This window comes from Pipistrellus hanaki, assembly GCF_964339955.1.
Source record: "Pipistrellus hanaki genome assembly, chromosome: 11".
In the NCBI taxonomy this organism is placed as follows: Eukaryota; Metazoa; Chordata; class Mammalia; order Chiroptera; family Vespertilionidae; genus Pipistrellus; species Pipistrellus hanaki.
The window spans coordinates 31,447,376-31,471,486 of NC_140513.1; the positions used below are offsets into that span (position 1 = coordinate 31,447,376).

The following is a 24,111-nucleotide window of genomic DNA, read 5'->3' on the forward strand; positions in this document are numbered from 1 at the left end:
CCATGCTCAACCACTGAGCAACACTGGCCAGGCTATAAAACAGTTTACTAGCATTTCATAAACCTGGGCTTCTATGATTCCAGATGAGCATAACGTCATTGTTCAACATTTAGTGCTATTTTCATTTCTTTACAAAATTAATATTTAAAGCTTAGTTCACAGCAATAATTCATTTCAGCATTATATTTAAAAATATCAAAGAAACTTCCAAATCAAATTTATAAATTTCACTTCTAGGCTTAAGTGATGAAAAGGTGAGCATAACAATGATCTATAATAGGAATTAAAAAATTAAAATAAAATGTATTTGCTGCTACCTTATTTTTAACATACAAATAGTTTTAGTAGATTTCCTGGTGATTCTGAGTTTGATGGCCCACAAAACGATGCATTAAAGGATTGCTAATGTAAAGCTTTAATTTATTTAAAGATTTCCATTTCTATTAATTAATAACTAATGGATAGTTGAGATTACAGAAAAAAATTAACAAATATAAAATAGCATAAATAACAAGATAAAATTACTCAAAGATCCAGGGTAAAAATACTGGGTAATACTTTAGTTATTACTATGACAGGTTTTCCATGATCAGAAAAAAAAAAAAAGAGGTCACATTTTTTTTTGTACTTTTGAAAACTAGAAACATTGCAAGCTAATCTTTTAACTCCAAAAGAAATTTCCATTTAACATATGAAGAAAAAGATGTAGACAATGAACCTAAAATTGTTCCCTAAACTTTTTAAAAATTTATATATTTTATTGATTTTTACAGAGAGGAGGGGAGAGGGATAGAGAGTTAGAAACATTAATGAGGGGGAAATATCCATCAGCTGTGTCCTACATACCCCCTACTGGGGATGTGCCTGCAACCAAGGTACATGCCCTTGACCAGAATCGAACCTGGGACCCTTCAGTCCGCAGGCTGATGCTCTATCCACAGTATTTTCAGAAATCAAACTTTTATCATGAATATATTCAAGCATACAGAACAGTTGAAAGAATAGTATAATGAATAACTGCAGATTTTATCCCTAAATTCTGTAACTGTATAGGTTTTGCTAAATTTGCTTTCTTTTGCTCTACAACAAGGTAAACATACTTATTTGAAGCTGCCAGCATCATTTGAAATTGCATGTTTCACCATGCACTTTCTCAGAATAACATCCCCGTAGGCAACCACAATATTCTTGCATCAAAAACTTAACCGTAATTCCATATTATTGAGATCCAGTCCACATTAAAATTGTCCAAAAACATTTCTTAATTGCTCGATTTTTTTTTTTGTTTGTTTTTGAACCAGGAGCCAATAAATATTCACTTACTGCATTTTCATCATGTCTTTGTTTTTAAGGAATTGTCCTCCCACTTTCTCCCCCCCCTCCCCTCCCCACCTCTCTTGATATTTATTTTTTAAACAGCTCAGGACAGTTGTCTTGTGAAATGTCTCAGCATTCTGTATTTGTGTCATTTGACTTGTTCGACTAGGCCTAGACTTGCCATTCTAGAATCCATGGAGGTATATGGAATGTTTACTTGCCTTCTAGTCCCGTTCCATCCCCAGAGCTCACCTGCCTTCAACCATGAACACAAAGAGATCACAGGTTAGCTGACCTCTAACTTTAACCCTTTGAAGAAATTGCTAACTCCAGGGAGAAAATTATTTAAATGATACTGCTTAGGCAAAAGCTTTCAATATAAAAGGGAAGGTGTCTCAGTTAAATGATATTTTCTAGCAAGTCCAGAGCCTGTAGCAAGGTGGGTCAAGGCAAGGAGCAGTAAGGGGCTAAGGTCTGCTCTTGTTATGTGAATATGTAGGAAGGAGCATCAAAGGTGCTTCCTTTAACTACTTTATTCTTTTGTCTACCACATGCCCTTCAGCTTCTTTTGAGCTAAATGATAAAATGAAAGAATAAAGAAGTATATTATTACAACTTTTATCAGACTTTAGAGTAGATTAAGGGGGGTTGGGAGTGGGGTGGGGGTGAGGACAGTAGGTAGCTAACTTTACTGAGACCCATTATTATGGCCTGAGCTCCAGGCAAGTATCTGATTTTGCCCCCAAATACTGTTCTTGCTTTTTCAAGTACATCTCCCTAAGTGGACTTGGAAAGCTCAGACGGAAAAGCCCTCTGCTTGAACTATTAAAAAACAACACACTAATGAATCTAATCTATTGGTGTGAAAAACCCAAATTAATCTCTCTGCATTTAACACACAGGAGTGTGCCCTACATGTGTACAAGATAGATGTCAATGGGCTTGGAAGGGGCATGGATAACGCAGAACACGCAACCGTAGCATTTGCATCTGCACTTCTATGATGGCTTATAAACACTGGCTATTTTGGCCCAATACCTCTCTCTAGAAATACAGACTTAAATAAACAATAGCTCGGCCCCAGCAGAGGCCGTGTTCTTCTGCAGGCCAAGTGGTTTTTAAAAACATGATTGGCCAGCCAAGATGTTTATCTGCCTGGTGCCTCAAATTCTCAAACAGTTTATTTGAAAGCCTCCTGAATGGGTAATCTCCTACAAGTTTGGGGGCTTGAACAAGGTAAACAAATGGGTGGGCTGTGAAGGTAAACACTGCATTTCCTCCCGGGCCCATCCTCCACCCCCCAAATTCCACTCCCTCAGCCCCAGCCTTTCCCTTTTCCAGCGTGGTCTCTTGTACCCTGTTAAAAGTACTGAAATTGCAAAAGGAGACATTTTTAATTATAAGTACTACAGTAATGAATTCAAGTACCCTCGTTTATCATAAAGGGCTTTCCCATCTGTCTCTAAAGTATACTTAAAAAGACCGTGTATTTGATAACATTAGCACCAAGCATCTTCCACATGTTAATGTTCAGCATTTTAGATGTTCACTCCCCCCCCCCGATCCCCAAAGACTACACTTGGTGGCTGTTCCAGAAAGAGTACACTTATCTCTGTGTTTGGGAGTGCCTGTGTGGTCTCTTCCTAATTTATTTGCACTGCAGTTCTCAGGGATAGCATCGCAATCCCCGTGGGCAAAGGGTAGATTAGGGAACGGGGTTGTCTGCTTCTCCCCACCCAGACATAAAAGGGAAAACAACTTCCCCGAGCCCCACAAGTTCTTCTGGCCACTGTACAAATTGTTCTGAGGATGGAGGGTTTCCAAAAGCCCTAATTAGCAACTCACAGCAAACATTTCTTTGCATTAGCTAATGATCCGGCTACACTTGTAAGCAAACAGAACCAACATATCTAATCAATGCTGAAAAACCAACCAAATGCCTATTAAACATCTGGATGTAATTTTCTAGTTAGAACAAAATGAAAACATATGCAGGTTCCTTTGATCTGCGTCTTAAACAAAAAAATTGTTGATAAAAAAGCATACTGGTCAGTCAATGTGTCATTTTCATAAAGTCTGCTCATTTCTCTTCAAATGCTCCCAGTTTAATTTAGTTGGTTTCCTGCAATCTCTAATTTTACCATATTGTGTGAAACCACAAGAGATTCTTTGGATGTGATTTTATTTGAGGTTTTACTGCTCCATGGATCTGCTACTGATTTTTTTTCTTTTCTGCTTTCTCCCCTCCACCCGCCCACCCCCGCCCCCATGCCCATCCTGTGCTTTTCTTTGGTAAAGAGGTGGGAAGGGAAGGCTATAAAGCAATTCTAGGGGAAAAAACATTTCTGTACCCTACATTCTTAGGTTTAAGAAACTACCAGCTTAAAAAAAAAAAAAGTCAAATGAGGAAATGTATACACAATCACTCACAGTTAAAAGATGGAGAATAGAGAAAATGTCAAAACATCCTTTAAAATTTGATATAATTATTCTTTATTTCAAATAAAAACATAATAAATTTAAAAGAAGATGCATCATTTCTATAACCAGGAGCCATAATTTTTCCTATTGCTACTATGTGTAGCATCTAGTTTTTGTAATTACACCATTGCTGAGTCAAGCATTTGATAATCAGCAACAAATGAATGTAAATATATACATATATGGAGATAAAATAAACAATCTGATGATCTTGTTTCTTTTTCAGGAACAAAAAAAAAGACAACTTTTTTCAGAGACATTTTTTTTTTTCCTATGGAATCGGAATGTTTAATATTATTTCATGTAAAACCATCATCAACCCATGAATATGTTAAAGGTAAAGAAGATTATGTTTAACAGACTTTAAATAGAAGATCAAAATTATAGATTTCATGAGTGGGACCATTTTGTTTTAAACAGGCTGTAGGCAATCTGCACATATATTATTTATTTAAATCGTAAGATTAAAGCTACTTGATTATTTAAACACCATCACTTGTAATGCAGTTTGGTGAGTTTTACAGTGTAATCATTACATCATAACAATCACAAAGAAAAATATGACCTTGAAAAGGGACCCTTCTCTCAAGGAGAATACGCTGCCCTAAAAGAATCCATCGAAAACACACCATCTTTATGCACACAATTAATGGCCTTCCAATTTAAAAATCATTACTCTTTCTTTTTTCCAGTTATTACAGAATAAGGAAATCAGACGGCCTGGTGTTTCATGCTCTACTGGTAACGAAGCATTGGTTAAAAGAGACTTTCAAATTGTGACCCATGGCAAACTGGGAAATACAGTGAGTAGACATGCTTGCTTTGATTAGCTATATTGGAGAACATTTAAAGGCACCGTGTTAGAAATGATTGTGAAGGGGATGGAAAGGTGAGAGTAGAAGAGACGTAGCAACATTTTCATTCCTGTTAAACTTAATCATCAGCCTGTGCCAGGAAATCAAAGTAAAACTTGGGTAAGCCAGGGAGACGTCTCAGTGGCCCCAGTTGTTCCAGCCAAAAACACACAGGCATATTTGTGATAGGTAAGGACTTTCTACAATGTCCTGGAGCTGATCATACGTGGCATCTGTGTCCCAATCATTAGATGAAGATTTCAAGGCAGAGAGGTTGCCAAAGGGCAAACTTAGTTGCTCATGGATGGTACAACTTTAAGAAGTCCTGTGTGTGGTGCAAGCCTGTTCTGGTCATCACTAAATTTAACAAGAAAAGAGGGGCAGTGTTCCCTTCCTTCCCATTCTCTATTTTAGCAAAATGAATGATATGACCCCCTTCCTAAACCTCCTTAATAAGAACACTGAAAGCCACAAAGCCAAACTTGTTTAAGAACTTACAGTGGTCTTGTAAAGGCTGGGTAAAAATCACTCCTTTAATTTTTTTTTACTTATAATTGATATTTGGGATTGATGCAAGTATAGACAAATCAATAACATACATATTTAAAAACAGCTCCAACAGTGAAATGTATTATCTACAAGGATGCTTTTAATTCTTTCAAGAAAAAGATCTCTGCAAATTGTACTTGTTTCAATAAATGTCTTTCCATAAGTCTCTTGAAAATAAAATAATAGGACCACGGTGCTGGCTATTAGCACTAAAAAACTTGGTAAGTACAATCCAACATAAGATGAATGCTTGTCAAAGATGTGTCTTTCTCAAGGAAGAATTCACCACCATTAGGCTAAAACAGCATTATTCACTCACTAATCATGTGGAAATAGCTCCACTGAACTGTTCTTCAAACAAAAGAATAAATGCAGCCACACTCAAGGTTTTCGGCTGTGTGGGATATTTGGGGAAACAGACAAAAACTGGAAACTTACACAGTATGTCCTTTTATTGAAAATCTCAAAATCCCTTTTAAGTCAATTTCCACTTCATAGTAATTTTAGTCAAGGCATTTACACCAACGCTTCCCATTTAGCTCCTTTAGGACTCAGCCCTGGGGTACCACCCAAAGTATGGGTGGGAGGTGGGCAGGGCTGGCTTTTCGGGTCTCAATGCACGCTTATCCTATTGTCTCCCTTTGTTTCCAGGAATTGCATACAGACTCAGGATCAGGTTGCTGAGGCCCCTAAAACTCTCAGCAGCCGCTTATCCTCCAACACTGTGAAGTCGGGACTTTTAAGACAGAGACCCTAAATTTCCAGCCGCAGGGCAAAGTATCGCATTTGCGACTGGGACTCCCAGGCCTTACCCTGGCAGCACCTTGGGTATACTTGCTGCCAAACGAAGGCAGACTGACTATATTGCAAAATGGTTTGAAATCGCCAGATAAAAACCAAATCCTGTGATGCTGGGTGCAAAAGGGGGTGTGGGCATGAAAAGCCTAGTCTTATGCGACAACCAATGCTTTGCCCATTTATGCATTTTCCACGAAGTGCACAGGCCACTCCTTGTGCAATAGCGAAAAGGCAACTCAAGGAAAAACAAACCTCAGATAAATTTTAAAATGTGACCTCACGCCCTAGCAGGTTTGACTCAGTGGGTAGAGTGTGAGCCCCTGGACTGTCAAGGGCACATGCCCGGGTTGCAGGCTGTATCTCCATTAGGGGGCGTGCAGGAGGCAGCTAATCAATGATTCTCTATCATCATTGATGTTTCTCTCGCTCTCGCTCTCCCTCTCCCATTCTCTCTGAAATCAATAAATATATATTCTTTAAAATGTGACCTCACTCTCAAAAGAGTAGTGTCAAACAAGAGGCCGGCACCCCAAAAGATGCATTTGGCTTCAACTACAAAAAAGCCTACCTTTCTCTTCCCCTAATCCCCCTCCAATAAACTACGCGGATAGCCTCTGAGTTACTTTCATCAAACCTCAGGATTTTCATTCCGGGGGTGGGAAAAGTGAACAAGTGGCAGGATTTTTGCAAGCTCGGGCCCCCAGCTTCCGCGGAGACACGCTCGCAGGTCCCTCCTGCCCGCGCGCGCCCAGCGCGCTCCCTCGCCGGCCCCACGTTACTTTGATTGACAGCCCGGCTCCGCGGCTCTCCTTCCCACCGACCTTCCCATCCGCGACGCCAATCTCCGCGTCCCGCCGCTTCCCATTGGCTGGCCCCGCGTCCCGCGGCTCCTCCAGGAACAGCTCCTCACCCGGCTCCGCGGGACGCGGCTGGCTGAGGCGGGGTGGGCGGGAGACGGGGGAGACGGCGGAGATGGAAGCCAGTGGGATGGAAGAGGAGGGGGAGTGGGAGCGGGGCGGCCAGTCCAGGGTTGCGCCTCCATTGGCTCATGGAAGGAATGACGTCTGCACCCCACGTTGGACACGACGCACGCGATTGGCTGACGCTGGCTGACCCCGCCCCCTCCCTCCCAACCGCCCCGGCCTCCGTCGCCGGCCCGCTCGGCGCTCGCGTCCCCCGCCTGCGCGGAGCTGGGCGGGGCCCGCGTGGGGCTGGGCGGGGTTCGCGCTGGTTAGCTCCGGAGTGTGAAACCGCGTGTTAATGTAACCGGCGCGAGATAGGCGGGAGGCGGCGGCGGCGGCGGCTGGAGCGGCGGCTGCAGGAGCAGCAGCAGCGGCGGCGGTGTCGGCGGGTTCCTTGTGCCCCGCGTCCCCGAGGCAGCCGGCTGCACCCCCTCTTCGTCCCCCCCCCCCGCCCCATCCCTAACCCCCACACACTGACTCCAGGCCGGGCGGGCCGCGCGCCTCCAGCCCGGACCTCACCGGCCGGCGGGGACTTAACCCCCGCGCGCTGCCCCGGTCGCCACTACTCCGGAGTTTGCCGGCCGGGAGGGAGGCCCAGCCGCAGCGCCACCGTCTCCTCGTAGATGGCGTACCCCGGGTCCTAAGAGAACTTTGCCGCGGGCTGGAGCGCCTTGTACGCGGAGGCAGACGAAGGGAAGGAGAGAAGACCGAGGAAGGGGCTCGGAAGAGGAAAGGTCCGGAGCGGCCGGGCCGGCCGTGCGGGGAGTGCGCTCATCGGGCGCCGCGTCCGGATGCGCCCCGGCCCCCAGGAGCGGCGGGCGGCCGGGGGACTGCCTTCCGCGGAGTAGCCCCCATCGGGCCCGGAGCGTGTGTGCGTGCCGCCGGAGGGAACACCGGGTGCCGGGCGCACGGGCTGTGCCGAGCAGCCTCCCGGCGCGTCCCCCGCACTTTCCCCGCCTCGGCGCTCCTCTGCCGGGACTGAGGCTCCGCCGCGGCCCCTGCCTCGCTCCCCTCGGTCTCCCGGGGGCCTGCGATCGCTCGCCCGCCCGCCCGAAGGCGCCTCCTTGGACCCGCGGGGGGAGTCGGCTCCGAACGTCACCTGGTTGGTTTGTTTGTGTGGGTTGAGCCGGGGGCACCGAACCACCTGCACCTCGCCCGCTGTTGGCTTCACGGGAAGACCCCGGAGAGGAGACAAGCCGGGAGCCCAGCGGAGGGAAGCCACCCGCCTGGATCTGTGTGTCCGGGACGTTCGCCGCGCACGCGGATAGCCTGCGGGGAGCGGGCCGGAGCCGCCGCGCCCCCACCTCCCCGCCCGGGCGATCGAGGCCCACGGGGTTGGAAAACAGTGCGTCGCCGCGGAGGTTCTGGGTGCTGCCGGGCCCCGGGTGCCCCCCGCGATGATGTGGCCCTGAACGCGGGAGCCTGCGCCGGCGGCGGGAGCAGGAGTCGCGGGGCGCCGAGTGGCCGGTGCGCCCCTCGGAGCGCGCCCGCGTGCGTGGCCGGCGGGCCCCGGGCGCGGGGTCCCGCTCCTGCCTGAAGCTTCCTCGGCGGCCGGATTAAAGTTGGAAATTGAGCGGAGGATTGAGTTGCCCGGGAACAGAGCCGCGGCCACCGGCAGAGCAATGTTCCCGCAGAGCCGGCACCCGGTGAGGCGCGGCTGGCTGGGGATGGGGGTGGGGGGTGGGGAACAGGGCTGTGGTGGGGGGTGAGGGGTGCTCTTCCGAGCCGCCATGGGGAGGTGGAGGACTGCTGCTACATGTTGGCGGAACCTCCGGGCTCTAGAAGTTGCAAGGCTGGGAGGTCCCGGCTTCTGGCCTCTCCAGGAGTGCGTTATGGGCTGAAACTCCCTCCAATTTCCCCCAATTCCTTCGGGCCCACTCCTACTTGACGTCTAGACAGGGAGGGCGGGGGCGCCCGGAGAGGCTGGCTGGGGTTTGGCTCCCGCAGCCACATCCTCCCCCCCCTTCCCCGGGGCGGTAGGGCGCCCCCCTTTGTTTCTGGTCTCGCCTATTTGCATATCAATGAGGCCCCGGTTCTGGCGCGCCCGGAGGTGGCCCCGGCGACTCTGGGAACCGGGAGCGATCGGGAGTTGTTTTTCTCCTCCAGTCCCCCTGGGCCATTTTTCCGCCCCCGTCGGGGAGGGGGCGGCGGTCTCCGCTCTCCGGCCCGGTTCTCAGAGGCGGCTGGGGAACCCCTTTCCCTCCGGCCGGGCGACCCGCCCCGCCCTGGAGGTTGGAAGAGGCTCCGAGCCTCGCCAGAAGCTCTGGGTTGGAGGAGGGTCCGTTTTCTTCCTCACCAAAGGAAAGCGCAAACTCGAATTCAAGACTCCCGTCTTCTACCACTTCTAACTTAATTTTTGTTTGTTTGTTTGTTTGTATCCCACCCACTTTCCTCTCCTCTGACTGACTGCTTTATCCATCCGCCCACATCCCCGACCCTGGGTCGCCCCAGACGCCGCACCAGGCTGCAGGCCAGCCCTTCAAGTTCACTATTCCAGAGTCCCTGGACCGCATTAAGGAGGAATTCCAGTTCCTGCAGGCGCAGTATCACAGGTGCGTGTCCGGCCGGGCCGGGCCAGTAGTCTCCAGGACAGCCCGGCGCTCCTGGTCGCCCGGCCGGGTGGAGGGGGTGGCGACGGCTGTACTTAATCCAGGCGTCCAGGCGGTGGCGTGTGGAGTCGCAGTTAAGATCTGTCACTCACGTTACCCTCTTTCCTGGCTCTTCCTGGGCAGCCCCTTCTCTTGTCTCCTCCTACTCCCATTGTTTCCCTTCTACCGGTGTGCTGCTGTTCCAGGGAGTCTATTTTCGCGTATTTAGGAGTTGCATGAGAACCATCAATATTTGCACTACATTTATTTATTTTGCAACAGACTGAGCTAAAACCTTGGTTCAGCCGATGGCCCAGCCCTGGAGTGCGGGTTGAGGGAGGCAAAGCCAGTGTTGAAATCACTTGTTTGCCATGCTAGAGGATTGGGTGGTCTGAGGCAAAGTCCATTATGGAGAGTTAGATGCTCTTAGCCTGGTCTAGTATTGGTGGTGACGAGGGGTTGATGTGTGTAAGGGAAATTCACCAGCTTTGGTGTCATTCTGGGTTGGTTTGGGAAGGACAGGGGATTGGAGTTACATTTATATCCATCTCAGCTTTAGTCTCATTTAGTGAGACCTACTTCAAAAGATTTATAAGTGAAAACTGTAAAGCAACCAATTCATAATGGACTTTAAAAAAATGTTAAATTTTTTCTCGTTTCTATGAAGTTTTAACTGATCAGAGCTAAGAAATAACGGCAATTGACAATTTTATTTTAAAAAATATTTTTATTGATTTCAGTGAGGGGGGGAGAGAGAGAAACTTCAATGATGACAGAGAATCATTTATGCACTGCCTCCTGCGCACCCCCTGCTGGCTGATTGAGTCTACAACCCGGGTGTGTGCCCTTGACCGGAATCAAACCCGGCACTCTTCACTTTGCAGGTTGACGGTCTAATCACTGAGTCAAACCAGCTAGCGCTGTAATTGACTTAATTTTTGTCATGGTTGAGAAAAAGCATACATAGGCTTTAGAGTGAATTTTCTTTTTTGTTGTTGTTAATCCTCACCTGAGGATGTTTTTTACCATTGATTTTTAGACAGAGAGGAAGGGAAGGGGAGAAAGAGAGAAACATTCTTGTGAGAGAAACTCGTCGATTGGTTGCCTCCTCATGTGCCCTAGACCTGGGTGGGGATTGAGCCCGCAATAGAGGTATGTGCCCTTGACCCTGAATCAAGCCCCAGACCCTTCAGTCTGCGGGTCAGGGCTTTAACCACTTAGCAAACCAACTAAGGCTGAGTTTTCTTATTTTGTAAGAGGCTTTCTGATTATTGACCTTTTGTCTACTTGAAGATAGTAATCTCTAGAGCTTGAGGCATACCTGCCCACACCGTGTTTACCAATCAGGAAGGACTTCAACCCACTATCACAATAGCTGCTTGACATATTTTGGCAGGGATTTAAAAACCAAAGTTTTTAAAAGGGACCAACAGTTGTAGAAGTAACTTGACAACCTAGAGACTGAGTTGGCAAAGATAGTACAACCTATGCCTGAGATTGAAGATTAAGCCAAGGCCTGATTTTGGTGGAGTCCCTCCAGAGAAGCAAACCTCGATGCAGGGAAGTAGGAACGAACAGATGACAACCAGGAGACAACAGTCTTAAGGGTAGCTCAGAGGTTTTGACAGATTTTTTTTCTTCTTGGTGCATCTGACCAGCTGCTGAGTGGGTACCCTGTAATGCTCACTTAATTTCTTTTCTTTGTTAAACGAAGGGACAAAGTTTTTGGGTATTTACCTAGATAGTTTATGGCTTTTCCCAATTGGTCTGTGTTTTTACTTGAAGTGCAAATATGTGAGGCAGATGTTAAAACAAGTGACATAATGTTTACATTAAGTTGCCTGTTTTGTTTTCGTAGCCTTAAATTGGAATGTGAGAAACTGGCAAGTGAAAAGACAGAAATGCAGAGGCACTATGTGATGGTAGGTATCCAAGATTAAATTTTTTTCCTTTTCACTTAATATGAGCAAATATGTGTTTTTAACGTTATAAAATGTGAGTTAATGAAATGCTTGATTCTTTTTTTTTTTTTTTACAGTATTATGAAATGTCATATGGATTAAACATAGAAATGCATAAACAGGTAAGCTTTAGTTCAATCTCAAGCTAAAACAACAAATGAGTCATGGTTTTTTAATAATGGCTTTATCCTCTAGTAGGGGGCTTGTATGCCGTTTTTCTGCCTTGGTTTCCCTGCTAACTGGTGGTAGTATTCTGCAGCAAGGGTTGCTTCTTGACAGTTACACAAGTTTTAAATGACTGAGTGAGAGGTTCTTGGAAATGTAAACCAGCTTGTTCATATAGGCAGATGGGAATTGAGATTCCGAGTTTCCTTTTCTACCTGGATAGATATATTCTCCCTGAAAGATTTTGGCATTCTATAGAGTTGCCGAAGTTGCTGATGTTTTTGTTCTGGTTTGGAAAGAAGTGTGGACCTTTGAGACACTCCGATCTTTAAGATTAAACAAGATATAAGACTAACTATGGAATTTTCTTTATGCTTTGGGGCTGCATAAAATGATACTCAGAATTAGTGGCTTATTTGCATACATCTTTTTGGAAAATATTTCTCAGTTGGGGCAGGTTTGGAGGTGAAAAAAAAAAAAAAAAAGCATTCCTTTATGGCCACAGCATATGTTGGGAGTTGCTTCAGTCCTAGTGGTTTTAAAAGCATGAAAAGATTAGTGACTGGAAAGCTCTAGCTATGACTATGAGTTTGCAAGTTCCCATAAAATTCACACTTATGGCTACTATAATGGTGTATAAAAAGAGTATTGAGCTGGAACAAGGCACTAAGGACCTCATAAGAGAAGAAAAGCTAAATGATTGCTCAGCCCAAAGGACCCTCGATTGAGTAGTCATTGTCTGCCAAAGAAAGCATTAATGGCAAGGCGTAAGTATTCTGGAGATATGCTGACATTCACTTTTTCATCAAGATGCTGGTACAATAAGTCTTTTAGAAATCGATTGCCTCTTAAAAAATTATCATCAGATGAAGTTGCACAGTTGGACACATTTCAAAGTGCAACAATACAATTCTTACTTGATGTATATGTGCTATTTCATCTCAAACCCTTGTTTCATTAAATTAAAGAGCATGGCTGACCGGCTGGGGCACAGTGGAGAAATTGATTAGTTCAGGCTTCAGATCTTCCTTACATTCAAAGACTTTCATTAAGCAAGTGTGTTTCGGAGTTGAATTCTGCTTTTGTAACTCTGCACTCTTTTGATTTTTAATTCATCATAGGTTTCATAATGTTAAGTTATCATCCTGTACATTAGATCTGTTCTCAGATATGTGTTTGGAAAGAGATAGTGACATTCAGGGCCTTTCATTAATAATACCATTGGGCCTTTCACAGTGCTGATTTTATCCTGATTTACAGAGATGGTAGCTTCGTTTATGTTGGGTTTGTGCCTTTGTTTTTGTGTCTTTGTTTTTGTGTGTTTAAATGGCTAGTGCCTGATTGGAACACTTGTAACTTGTTGATCATAATTGGACTAAAAGATCTATGGTCATTTAAATAAATTATGCAAATAAACTTGGTCAAGAAGTTCTATCCTGTCATTGTTTAGAATAAGTTAACCCTAAAGCTTCCTATTCCCATCTTCTGAACCCCCCACACCCCTACAAGTATTCTGGAAGATTAAGAGAAGATCAAATTTTTTTTCTTAAACTCATAAATTCAAAGGATTTAATGACCTCCCTGACTCTTTTACAAGGAAATGCCATTTTTGTGTGATGTATGCTGGTGCTGGATTTATTGGGGGGGAGTTAAGGAGGTGTGTAATTCTTCTGGGTTCCTACAGGTTATGTGGCAGAGTGACCTCTTCTTTATCACATAGGAAAAAGGAAGAAGGGGAGAAGAGGGTCAGGAACCTCCATGGTGTGAAAATAGTTTTCTAATAACCTGTGCTCCATGAGGCATTTGTCCACCTAGGAGCCACTATGCGTTAATAATATGCTGCATGTAATTGGTTCAGTAATTTGAAAAATATGAAAAGCTCAGAGATGCCATATTCTTGATAGTAGGGAATCCAGCTTTCTGAAATTTAGTTTATATTGTAAATGCTGACAGACCCTTAACCAGAGTGGTATGCAAAGCAGTGCTATAATTCAGTTTAAAGTGGCCTTACATTTGAAAAACATCCTCCTGAATGTCACACATTAATAATAAGTTCTGAGGAGACATTCGATGCAGCTAGTAATCATAATTCTTATTAAAACTGGTGACGTCTGGCCCCCAGGGTGTAGCCAGGCTCAAATTGATGCTTTTTGCCGCCTGATCACCAGCATGGCCTAAGTGCTCATTATATTGTAGAGAGGGCCTTTGGAGCTCTCATTAGATTTGACAGGAATTCTCTCTAGGGGGAAACTGGGCATTAGCGAGACTCCTGACAGGCTGAAATTAGTCCTGCTTTATGGCTTATAACCAAATGCTAGCAAGGCATCATCTGGGGACACAAAAAAATTGTCATTTCTGACAACATCTTTGTTACTGAAAAAAAAAAAAATGCAGTAATGGGGAAACTTTCCGTGGAGAGAGCTTTAATGTTAAGATTTATCTCCAGTGTGACTGCGGCTCTCCCTGCCCACCTTTCAGCGGGTTTGTTGAAGGAGTGAGCTTTAGAGATTTCACTGTCAAGTCACACCAGACTTTTCCGTCTGGGGAAAAAAAAAAAAAAAAAAGTGGAAGTGCGTCCAAATCAAGAGTGGTATAATTGTGGTTTCCTTACTTGGTTTGCTGCCCACAGTCCATGTTTATGTTGTGTCAACACTTCCTGATAAGCCTTCCCCTTACTTTCTCTGCTCCCATTTGTGGCTGGTTACTGAGAAGTCAACGGCTTAGTGGTGGTAATGGATACTTAAATCTTTTATCACAGCATTAGACAAATGTTTTTTCTTTTGAGTCTTTTCCTGGTATTATAGATCTCTGCCTGTCCATTTCTCTCTAGGTAGATTTTAAACTCTAGCTATCTCTTTACAAGGAAGGTGGAGACTTCTCATTAAAAATTAAAGCAATTCTGATACCACCAAAGTGTTAGGGTACAATAAAAACCAGCAGGTTACTGTGAGTCTAGTTACTTTGAGGTTTCTGCCCAGTGTGTTGAGCTGTGTAAATTTTTTTAAAAATATATTTTTTTTTATTGATTTCAGAGAGGATAGGAGAGGGAGAGGGAGATAGAAACATCAGTGATGAGAGAATTACTGATTGGCTGCTCCTGCACACTTCCCCACTGGGGATCCAGCCCACAACCCAGGCATGTGCCCCTGACCGGGAATCAAACTGTGAGGTCAGTGCTCAACCATTGAGCCACACTGGCCCAGCTAGCCATGTGAAATTTAAAGGCTTTTTTTTCCTTTGTCATGTGGTATGGTATTACCTCATTTGATATTTTTTGGGAACAATGTGTTCTGTAAATTGATATGTAAGCCTTATTTGTTCCACTTGTGTATCTTTTCAGCAGGCTGGTGAAGCCATGCCATGAGTTGTCATTAGTGGCTGGAATTTACACAGCACTTCCCAGTTGTCAAAAGTGATTTGCTGCCTCATGCTGTGAAGTAGATTGGGGGTAGGTGCTTTGCTCTCGCAGCTGTGAGCCAAGTGTTCAGATTCTGGGCCTTGTCAAGGTCAAGCACCTGTTGATGCTTGAATTTGTGTCACCTGGTCCTCAATTCGGCGTTTCTTCCCTGAGGATGAGGCCATTGGGGGAAACACCCTTGGGCCTCTGTGTAGTGACTCAGGTCTTCCTAGCTGCCTGTCTCTCTCCTCTTCTCACTCTTGGTCTGGGCTGACCAACTTCACAATTTACAAGACACTTTGGGGCTTGGCGAGGGTCCTAAAAGTTACAAAAATTAGCAATGCTGATTGCACTTGAAACGAACCAAGCAACACTGTCTGCAGGTTAAAATAACTTGTAAGAATCAAAGGAAATTTGAAACATGGCCAGGACTCCTGGTTGAGGCCTAGTGGTTCTGTGAGCTTGGTCAGTCACTTTGTCTCACTGCTTAGGGGCTGGGGAACGAGGGGAGCAAAAGGAAAAACCAGATGAGAGCTTAACATTTCTAAGCTCCACGCAATATTCCAGCAAGCACGGTCTCTCAGACCATGCCAATATTGGATTAGACCTGCTTTCACAGTTTTGATGTGTGCTTTTAAAGACTCTCTTAAAAAATAAGTTGTTCTTAAGTAGTTTTAAAAAAGTGTTTAAGTGGAACGGTTAGGGATTTACCTGTTGGTTGATTTCATTGATGTGACTGTCTTGCTATTTGTCTGCAAGTTTTACCTTTCTCCCTATTTTTAACCAATTTCGTTCTCTGTCTACAGTTTTTCACTTAGATTTTTTTTTAATTCTAAGTCAGTGTCTCCGAATGGGAAATGACTAGCTGGAGTGTAGCCCCACCAGGTGTTAATCTTGTAATACAAAGAGGGTAGCTGTCATCAGGATTGGAGTGGTCCCCAACTTTATTTTCATTAGCCAGGCCTGTCCATTACAAGCATAAGTTAAAAGAGATAAAGCTCCCTGTGTTTTGAGAGCCAGATTCTGAGGTGCAAGATTAGCTTTGTGGTTTTTTGTTTTTTTTTATCAGCCTGCAGGGCTGAGTCCTTACTATGAAACCTGCATCTACCCAACCCCTTCCTGGGCTTGTTGCTGGTTTCTGTCCGGGCTGACTGACTAGGGTGAGGGGATTGAGGCACTTGTCTTGGGAGAAGTTAAGGGAGGTGTCAAAAAACTTGGTACTCAGGATAAACGAGGTTGCTTTTAAAATTCAAAATTGATATAAAAAAACTCCAATAGGAACAAAATATATAAAGGCAGCACCAGCCAGGGTTGGCGTTAAGTCAAAGACAGCAGAGAAAAGGTGGCATGGATGGCCCATTGGGAGCTGTTGTGATCTGTAGGATCTGCCTTGGTGTAAATACTTCAGTGAGGTACCTCAATTTGGGACTTTAAGTTGTTAACAAGTTGTCTGGGCCTCAGTTTTCCTCTCTGAAAAATGAAGGTTTAGATTAGGCAGGTTCTAAGATTTGGTTCATCTCTCTGTGGGGGAGTCATATTGCATCCCTACCGGAACCTGGCACCTCACCTCCCGTGTGTCAGTTGAGTGTTTTTGGCCAGAGGGTTTAAGATGTTCCTCCAAACAGTGTTTATTAAGAAACACAGAGGCGGGGGAAATATGTTCCCTTAGCAAATATTTAAATAAATCATCTTGTGTGGTGGTTAAGCTAAAGATATATTTAGTTACTAGCTTATGGAACCACTTTAAGTTTCCATAGATCTGAGTCTTTGCTCTTCAGTTATTAAACTTTTGATTGACTCAGTCATCTCATCCCCTCCAGTCCCTGTTGCTTACTGTTGGCTTCAGATTATCTTAAAATTGAAATGCTCAGAACTATAAGATGTCATGAGTGTCAAACCCCCTTTAATGTGGAATGTTAGATAAATGGTTTTTAATTAAATTTTAGATAGCTGTTTTAGTCTGTCAGTTTATATGACAAGATTGGACATTTATACCTTCAAAATAGTCCTCACTAAGGGTGGGTGAGTTCCACAGTAAAAATGTGCCCTAAGATTGTTCCATGTGGTGTATGTGGTGTTTTACATGAGTAGAGAGAGAGTAGGTGTAGGCACTTACGTGTGGGAGAGATTTTCTAATTTTCCAAAGGATGGTTTGATCTAAAAAAGTGAAGATTTATATTGAAATTTTAAAATAAATTAAGATATTCATGTACTGCTGTTCACTTTTTTAAAGAAAAATTAGTTCCTAAAATTGTTTGCAAAACTGATGATTATAGAATTGCTCAATTGATAGACTATCCAATCACCATAACACTTTTTATGACACTCCAAGAAATATTGACACAAATAACTGGTTTATCACATAACTTGTGATTTTGCACAAAATCTTTATGTCATTATTTTACAATTCAGATTTTTAAAAATATATTTTATTGATTTTTTACAGAGAGGAAAGGAGAGAGATAGCTAGAAATGTCGATGAGAGAGAAACATCGACCAGCTGCCTCCTGCACATCCCCAACTGGGGATGTGCCCGCAACCAATGTACATGCCCTTGACCGGAATCGAACCTGGGACCTTTCAGTCCGCAGACCGACACTCTACCACTGAGTCAAACTGATTTCGGCCAATTCAGATTTTTAATTATTTTTAAGTTTGATTAATTTGCCTGCCTTAAAACAATGTCAAGTCATAATTGTGAACACATTGTTCACACCCTTTTCCCACATGTTCTCATACTAGGTATAAAAAGCATTTTTATTTTTTTTTTAGTTGTAGTAGTAGTATTTCCTTCTTGACAACAAAATATGTTAGCTGAAAAGGGTAAAATAAGGTTCATTTTGAATAGAAGGAAAAAAACAATGAAAATTCTATCCATCAGATATATATTATATATTTTTAAATCTGCCATATAGAGAAAAACTATTAAGGGTGGTGGGTTATATCACTGTGCCTACTGGAGGGGGTAGAGTTGTGTACATAACAATTTTCAGTGTGTTAGTAGATATTCTTTATTCACTTGATAAAGTGGAATCGGTTGTTTCTGGCAATGTAGTAGGTGTATTTGAACTTGTGTGTCCAAATCATGCAATTTGTTAAACTACTGAAATATGTGGAACTAGGTTGGGTTTGTTACTAGTACCATACTTATCTAACCAGATTATTTGTCTGGTATTTTGTGCAACCTGTCAGTAAAAAGTTTGAAAACATATCTTCAGACTGTTTACTTATAAATTTATAAGCTATGTAAATACATTCTCATGTTAATATATTGTATATTTTTATTATACATAAATGAAAAATTTCAAAGGAGGGGTTGAAATAAAAGTCCTCCTATTCTCAGTACACCACAATGGCGTGTTCTGTGTGGCCCAAGGGCTTGCTGTCTCTACAGACCACTGGTCCTACATTTCAAACACTCTTGGAACTCTAGCCCTGGAAAGGTGGTCATTACTGCAAAACACCTTTAGGAACTTGCTTGTGTTTTGTTTTTTTTTACTTACTCAGTTATGTCTGTTCTTTCTACAATAATTTTGACTTCCTACTTGAATAATTGCCTTTGCCCATCACTCAAAATCTTTGTGTCTGCTCGTTAGTGTCCTGGCCATCTTAACTTGGCCACCTCCTTTCCTTCCTCCAGGTCCTTTAATTCAGCCCAATGGGCCTCTTCTTCATGCCTAAAATGTGTTTTGTGTTTTTCTTTTCTCTGTATAAAAAGTCCAGGCTTTTTTGTCAAACTTCACATGGCCTTCCTTGATATCCTTCAAGGTCCAGTTCCAGAAACAACACTGCCTGTTTATGTCAAGGCTTCCACAAACGACTGCTCCAACAGGAGCTGTCATACCACTGCTTCTGCTCTGATTTCTGTAATTATGTTTTCTCATGTGCCTCTTGTTACTCCAGCTAGCTTGCAGGCTGCTTGAAGCTTGAGTTTGAGACTTACATCTATCAACCCTTGCCAACGAGTCCGGCAGAATAGGCACTTGTTTAGTAGAATTTAAAATGCTATGTAGAGTTGTAGTTGGATCCTTGAATCTATACGAGAATGAGTTGAAAGCTGTCTGTACAAAAAAATTGTAAACAATAGCTTTGCCCAGCAATTTTGGCTCTTTGTGGACATGTCAGGATTCTTCAGCAAGTCTATGGAACCCAGATTAAAAACTTGAGAGAATGGGTCCTTATGCTAAAATTCAGAAGGAACTCTGTTTTATAGGACTTTAATTCCAGTAACCTTATCTAACCATGGTTGCTCAAGTTGTATTTTTCTTTTGGAAAAGTGATTTATAGTCAATATCCACTGAGGCTTCTTAATGGGGAGTTTAGTTATAGTAATAGATTTGGGTTTGTACTAAAAAAAAAACAAAGAAAAAAAGAAAGAAAACAGAAGTAGCATGCTGCTAAGGTCTGGGCTTCCATGTAAATTGAGTGTGGGTATCAGTTACTATCCCTGGAACCACTGTTTATCTCCTAAGGTTGACGAGAGGCCTGATAGAATTGTAGTTTGGATAAATTGAATGATAAGTTTTGTCCAAGGCATTAAACTTGATTTAGTTGCCAGGTTTCTTAATAGTAATGATTATTCCCATTAGTTATTTACTTACAGTCTTTACATAGTCCCTTCACCCTCCAAACATTTTCTTAAGAATTTAAAATCTACAGAAAAGAAGACAGACATATTGTACCGTGAACATTCATATGTACCCATCTATATGATACCAAGTCAATAAGTAAACATTTTGTACTATCTGCTTGTCAGATATCTTACATAGAGCTTTTGCACCCCCACTCCAGCCCTCCCCTATATGGATGAGTAATTTTAGAAAACTTTAACTGTGGAAAACTTTAAAATGGTTTGTTAGAGGGCTGAGCATTCCTCTAGTTATCAACTCTGTTTTAAACTGATAACATGGAGGAGGAATTTTCTCCAAGTACATTTTAAGAATTCCATTTTAATAGTTGTTTATAATATTTTATAACATTTTCCTCCTGGACTTGCCCTTTGTGCGTTTGGCATGGTTGTATTAGGTGATCCACAATTATGTATGGTGTTACAGTACTTCCTTTTTCAGCTGCTGCCTGAAAGTGAGATTTGTACTTAAGACAGGAAAGGCAATTTCCCTCCCCAAGCCTTCCTGCCTTTTGGCCCTGTGTAATGCACCTTTGAGATGCAATCATTATATTTGTTGGGGGAAATAGCTTTAGTGTTAATAGAAAACTGGGAAATAATTGTGCAAAAGGACTCTGACCTTGGACTGTGTGGCTGGAAACTGTCCTAATAAAGAAGTTAAGTTGGCCTCAGAAGCCGTGGGTGGTAGAGGAGTGTGAAATACCAGAAAACAAAACCTCTTTGAGTACCCCTCTCTGTGGAGGAGGCTCTCCAAGGCAGGGGGCCTTCTGGAGTGCAGCCTCAGTCCCCTCTTGATGCCTTGAGCAAACAGCCTGTCAGAGCCTCTTACAAGTAAGGTGACCAGCCAGTGTATTGACACGCACGGACACAATAGAAAACTGCATTAGGAGGCGAGCCTTTGGGATTTGCAGTAAATATATTACAGAACACAAGTGACTTGCCAATACTGCTTGTTTAGCAGTTTGCAAGGGCAATGACAGTATGGATTTTTGAATTAGAAGGGAAGGGCTGTTCTTTCTCTGTGCGGGAACATCTACTTGATGGCTGGGGAGAAAATTGATTTTAGAGAACAAAATGCAGCCGCCTCTATATGTGTCATTTGAAAGGCTTCTATGGTTTAGCGAGTGAAAATAAAAAAGGTTGCTTTAGGCTTAGGAAAGGGGGTCTTAACGGTGATCTGCATCTAGGTCTAGTATGCAGAGAATAAAGAATGGATGGGCCACCGGGATGGAGAAAGGGCAGCTGGTCCTGTGCAGCCTGCAGCCTGCAGGCCCATTTGGGCCTCTAGCATTGTCTTTTTCAGCTTTGGCTTTCAAAAGTCAGCTTTGTGGGTTTATGATTGACGAGTAAGCTTATTTGGTGCATTAGAGTGAGTATTCATAGTCCCCATCCATTGGGTTCCCACATGCCCTAGGAATTGTGCTGGAGGAGTACTCTGTAAAATCCTTCTAGCCCCCTGTTCCCTCCTGTGTAGATATTAAGTATTCCTCCTTACAAAAGAGTTAATAGGCTATTAGGTTAGGAATGAAGACAGCATCTACCCTACAGGATTGAATGTTTCTCTACGCAGACACCATGGTGCCTGGCACTTGAGCATTCTGAGGATAGCTCTTCTGGAAATCTGTTATTGATCCATTTAAAACTCTATCCTGTTGTTGAATTCCAGGCCACACCCCCATCCTGCCTTTTCCTTCCTCCCTCCATCTAAATTATTCACTATTTATTATTTTCCCTCAATGACTAAATTTATTTGTTTCCTTCTAGGATCAGAAGCATTTATCTTAAGGCTTAAAAGGAACCTTTTTTTTTTTTTTTTAATGCAGATCCCATTGATAACCTGTTGTCTAAGGAATCTAGAGGAATAAAATGCCCTACTTAGGCCAAACAGTAAAATAAGCCCTTGGAAGGCAGCAGCCTTAAGCAGTTAATTCAGCTACCAGTGAAAATAGAGTTGTGTTGAGTTTTTTCATTTACAGGAATAGAGGAACAACAAAGGGGATTTGGTTCATTTTACTGAAGTGAGTTTTGGCAGAATAAAGGATGGGAGGTGCATTTCTGATTTTTCTTTTTCTTTTTAATGTAATGTAGAAAATCCAACTCTTAATTTGTCACCCTGAAAAAAAAAGGGGGGGTGGGGAAGGGTGTGTGTGTATAGGAGGGTGCGTATGAATTACAAGGCCAAGTTGTTGCTTGGTTAGAGTAAGAAGATGTTTTTCAGCCTTGATGATGTCTACCTTTTCATGAGGTGTATCTTTTGCTATGGAAACTTGTAAGGTGCTTTGCAAAAATTTGAGCAGTTATGTTCTTCATGTATATCATGGGCTTGAGATTTTTGTGTCCTGTCACATTCACAGCTTCTGCCCTGTGCTAATTATTTGGGAAAGCGGGTGTGGGGGGGTGGAGGTGGGGGATATGCACAGGGAAGGAAAGCAGGGCCATTGGAATTGGACATACTGGAATTTTGTGCCAGTACCTATTCTCACACTGCCTAACACCTGTGTGCTGAGAAGCTCCAGGTTTCTGCCTCTCTGTGTTTAGCCTGAGGGGGTCCTGAAGTCCCCAGTGTCTGTAGGGAAAGCTCAAGGTTCTTGACAACCCCCTCAGCCTGGGTTCCGGAGCCTTTTTTGCTTGTAAGCTGACTGGCTCTTTTAGTGTTTGGACTGTCTCCTTGCACAGCTTCCAAGAGGTTGGACTTGGACCACTGAAGTGTATGCAACATCTGTACTTTTTAAAGACCCAAAATCATACCAGCAACTCAGGAGGGGATCTGCTGACTTTTGAATTTTATAGGAAATCTGTAATTGACTATCCTGAATGCCGTGATGTTTGTGAGTTAAATGAAGTATAAAGAGGTGTCATATTTTGGCTACTTGGATTCCTCTAAGGGTATAGAGATTTTTTGAACTGATTGCTAAATCTGTATTTTTATTTCTTGACTAATGGATCCAATATGACTTATCTCTCTAACGAACCCTAGAAACATCAATGTCAGCATACACTATAATCTTGTGCAGCCATTGTTTTGGTCATTATTTTATCACAAGGTCAAATTTCCCTGCAAAACTGTGATTTCTTTTTTATTTTTTATTTTTTCTGATTAGCTACTGGAATTACTCTGGTCAGTTTCCCTCAAAATACTGAAAATGCTCAAGGTTTATATGGAATGAGTAACAATTGTTGCTTCTCAAAACAATACAAAAGGGAAGAGGCTTTTGAGTAGACTTTGCACTGTGAGAATATTGGTATTGACACCATTTAAAATTTGGAGTATAGTTTGAAGACCAGATTCTACTGTTTGTCGAATACTGGTTAATATGGCTGTAAAGAGGAGATGAATGTGGCTACTTTTCCAAGTCTATTACTCAGGAGGACTGTAAATTTGATTGGCTGTTACAATTCTAGCAGAATCATTCGATTTGAGAGCAATAGAAAGATAAGATATCCAATTACCCAAATGATTTGCAGGGTTAGCCAACGTTGTCATGGAGACACGAGTTGGAACAAATTAAATTTTAAGCAATAAAATAATCTTAAAGCCCGTCTGGGAACAAGAAAATTTGGCAGTGGCACTTACCTGAATTGAATCGTAGCTTGACACGATGTTGTTTGACATTGATATACTGTGGGGGCCTAAACTTATATATGGCACAACATTCCCTTAAAAAAGTAGCTCGGCCAGACCAGTAAAGCGGAGTGGGGAGTATTAGTATAAAATTGGGATATTAACATTGATTCCATGGCTTAAATGATAATTAGGCTCTGGGTTCCCATTTTGTATTTAAGGATTGAAGTGCCTTAATAATGATTAAATAGCATTAATTGGACACTTGAAAAAAGATTGATTTCTCAGCAACATGCAGTGTTTGGAACTACTGCTCCCTTTGTGAGTGTGTTAGCAGACATAATAGAATGTGGATGTCTTTTAGTTGGGGGTGGAGGTGTAGGTATACATGCATTTGCATGTACGAATAAGGAGATTTTGACATGTTCCTGCTCTGCAGATGATTCTCTGTATTCGTTACAATTTTGAGCAAGCTGCAGGACTGCTTACAGATTAGAGAAATTGCCTTCCAAACTTTAGCCAATGACCCCAAACCTGAGAAAGCGCCACTCTGGGCTTAGAAGGTTATTTCCCCCTATTAATGCATTGTTTAACTGGCTCCTGGCTTGTGCCGCAGATCTGAAAACAGCCCAGCAGCCCAGAAGGAGGGAGGGCTCTTTATCCACATGTCTATTAGACAGATGGAGACGAAAATTGGTCTGAGGTCAAGCCATTTGCAGTGTTCTCACAGCCTTCGATTTTCCTCTCATCCTCACCACAGATCATCTCAAATGATTCAGTAATGACCAAAAGTGCAACCTTGACCTTTATTCCCTGGTGAATTACTGTGTTTTACAGTCCAAATGGCAGG

At 43.1% G+C, this 24,111-nt stretch overlaps 1 protein-coding gene across 7 annotated transcripts in view; it reads left to right on the forward strand.

The window, feature by feature from the left end:
* The first annotated feature begins 8,473 nt into the window (after positions 1-8,473).
* TLE1 (TLE family member 1, transcriptional corepressor) overlaps positions 8,474-24,111 on the forward strand; it is an 86,487-nt gene continuing 70,849 nt past the window's right edge. For all 7 annotated transcript variants that reach the window (XM_084899376.1, XM_084899377.1, XM_084899381.1 and 4 more), the window contains exons 1-4: positions 8,474-8,607; positions 9,413-9,513; positions 11,408-11,471; positions 11,588-11,632. In XM_084899376.1, coding sequence (XP_084755502.1) covers positions 8,584-8,607; positions 9,413-9,513; positions 11,408-11,471; positions 11,588-11,632 — 234 coding nt within the window. In that variant the 5' untranslated portion in view covers positions 8,474-8,583. The remainder of the gene's footprint in view (positions 8,608-9,412; positions 9,514-11,407; positions 11,472-11,587; positions 11,633-24,111) is intronic.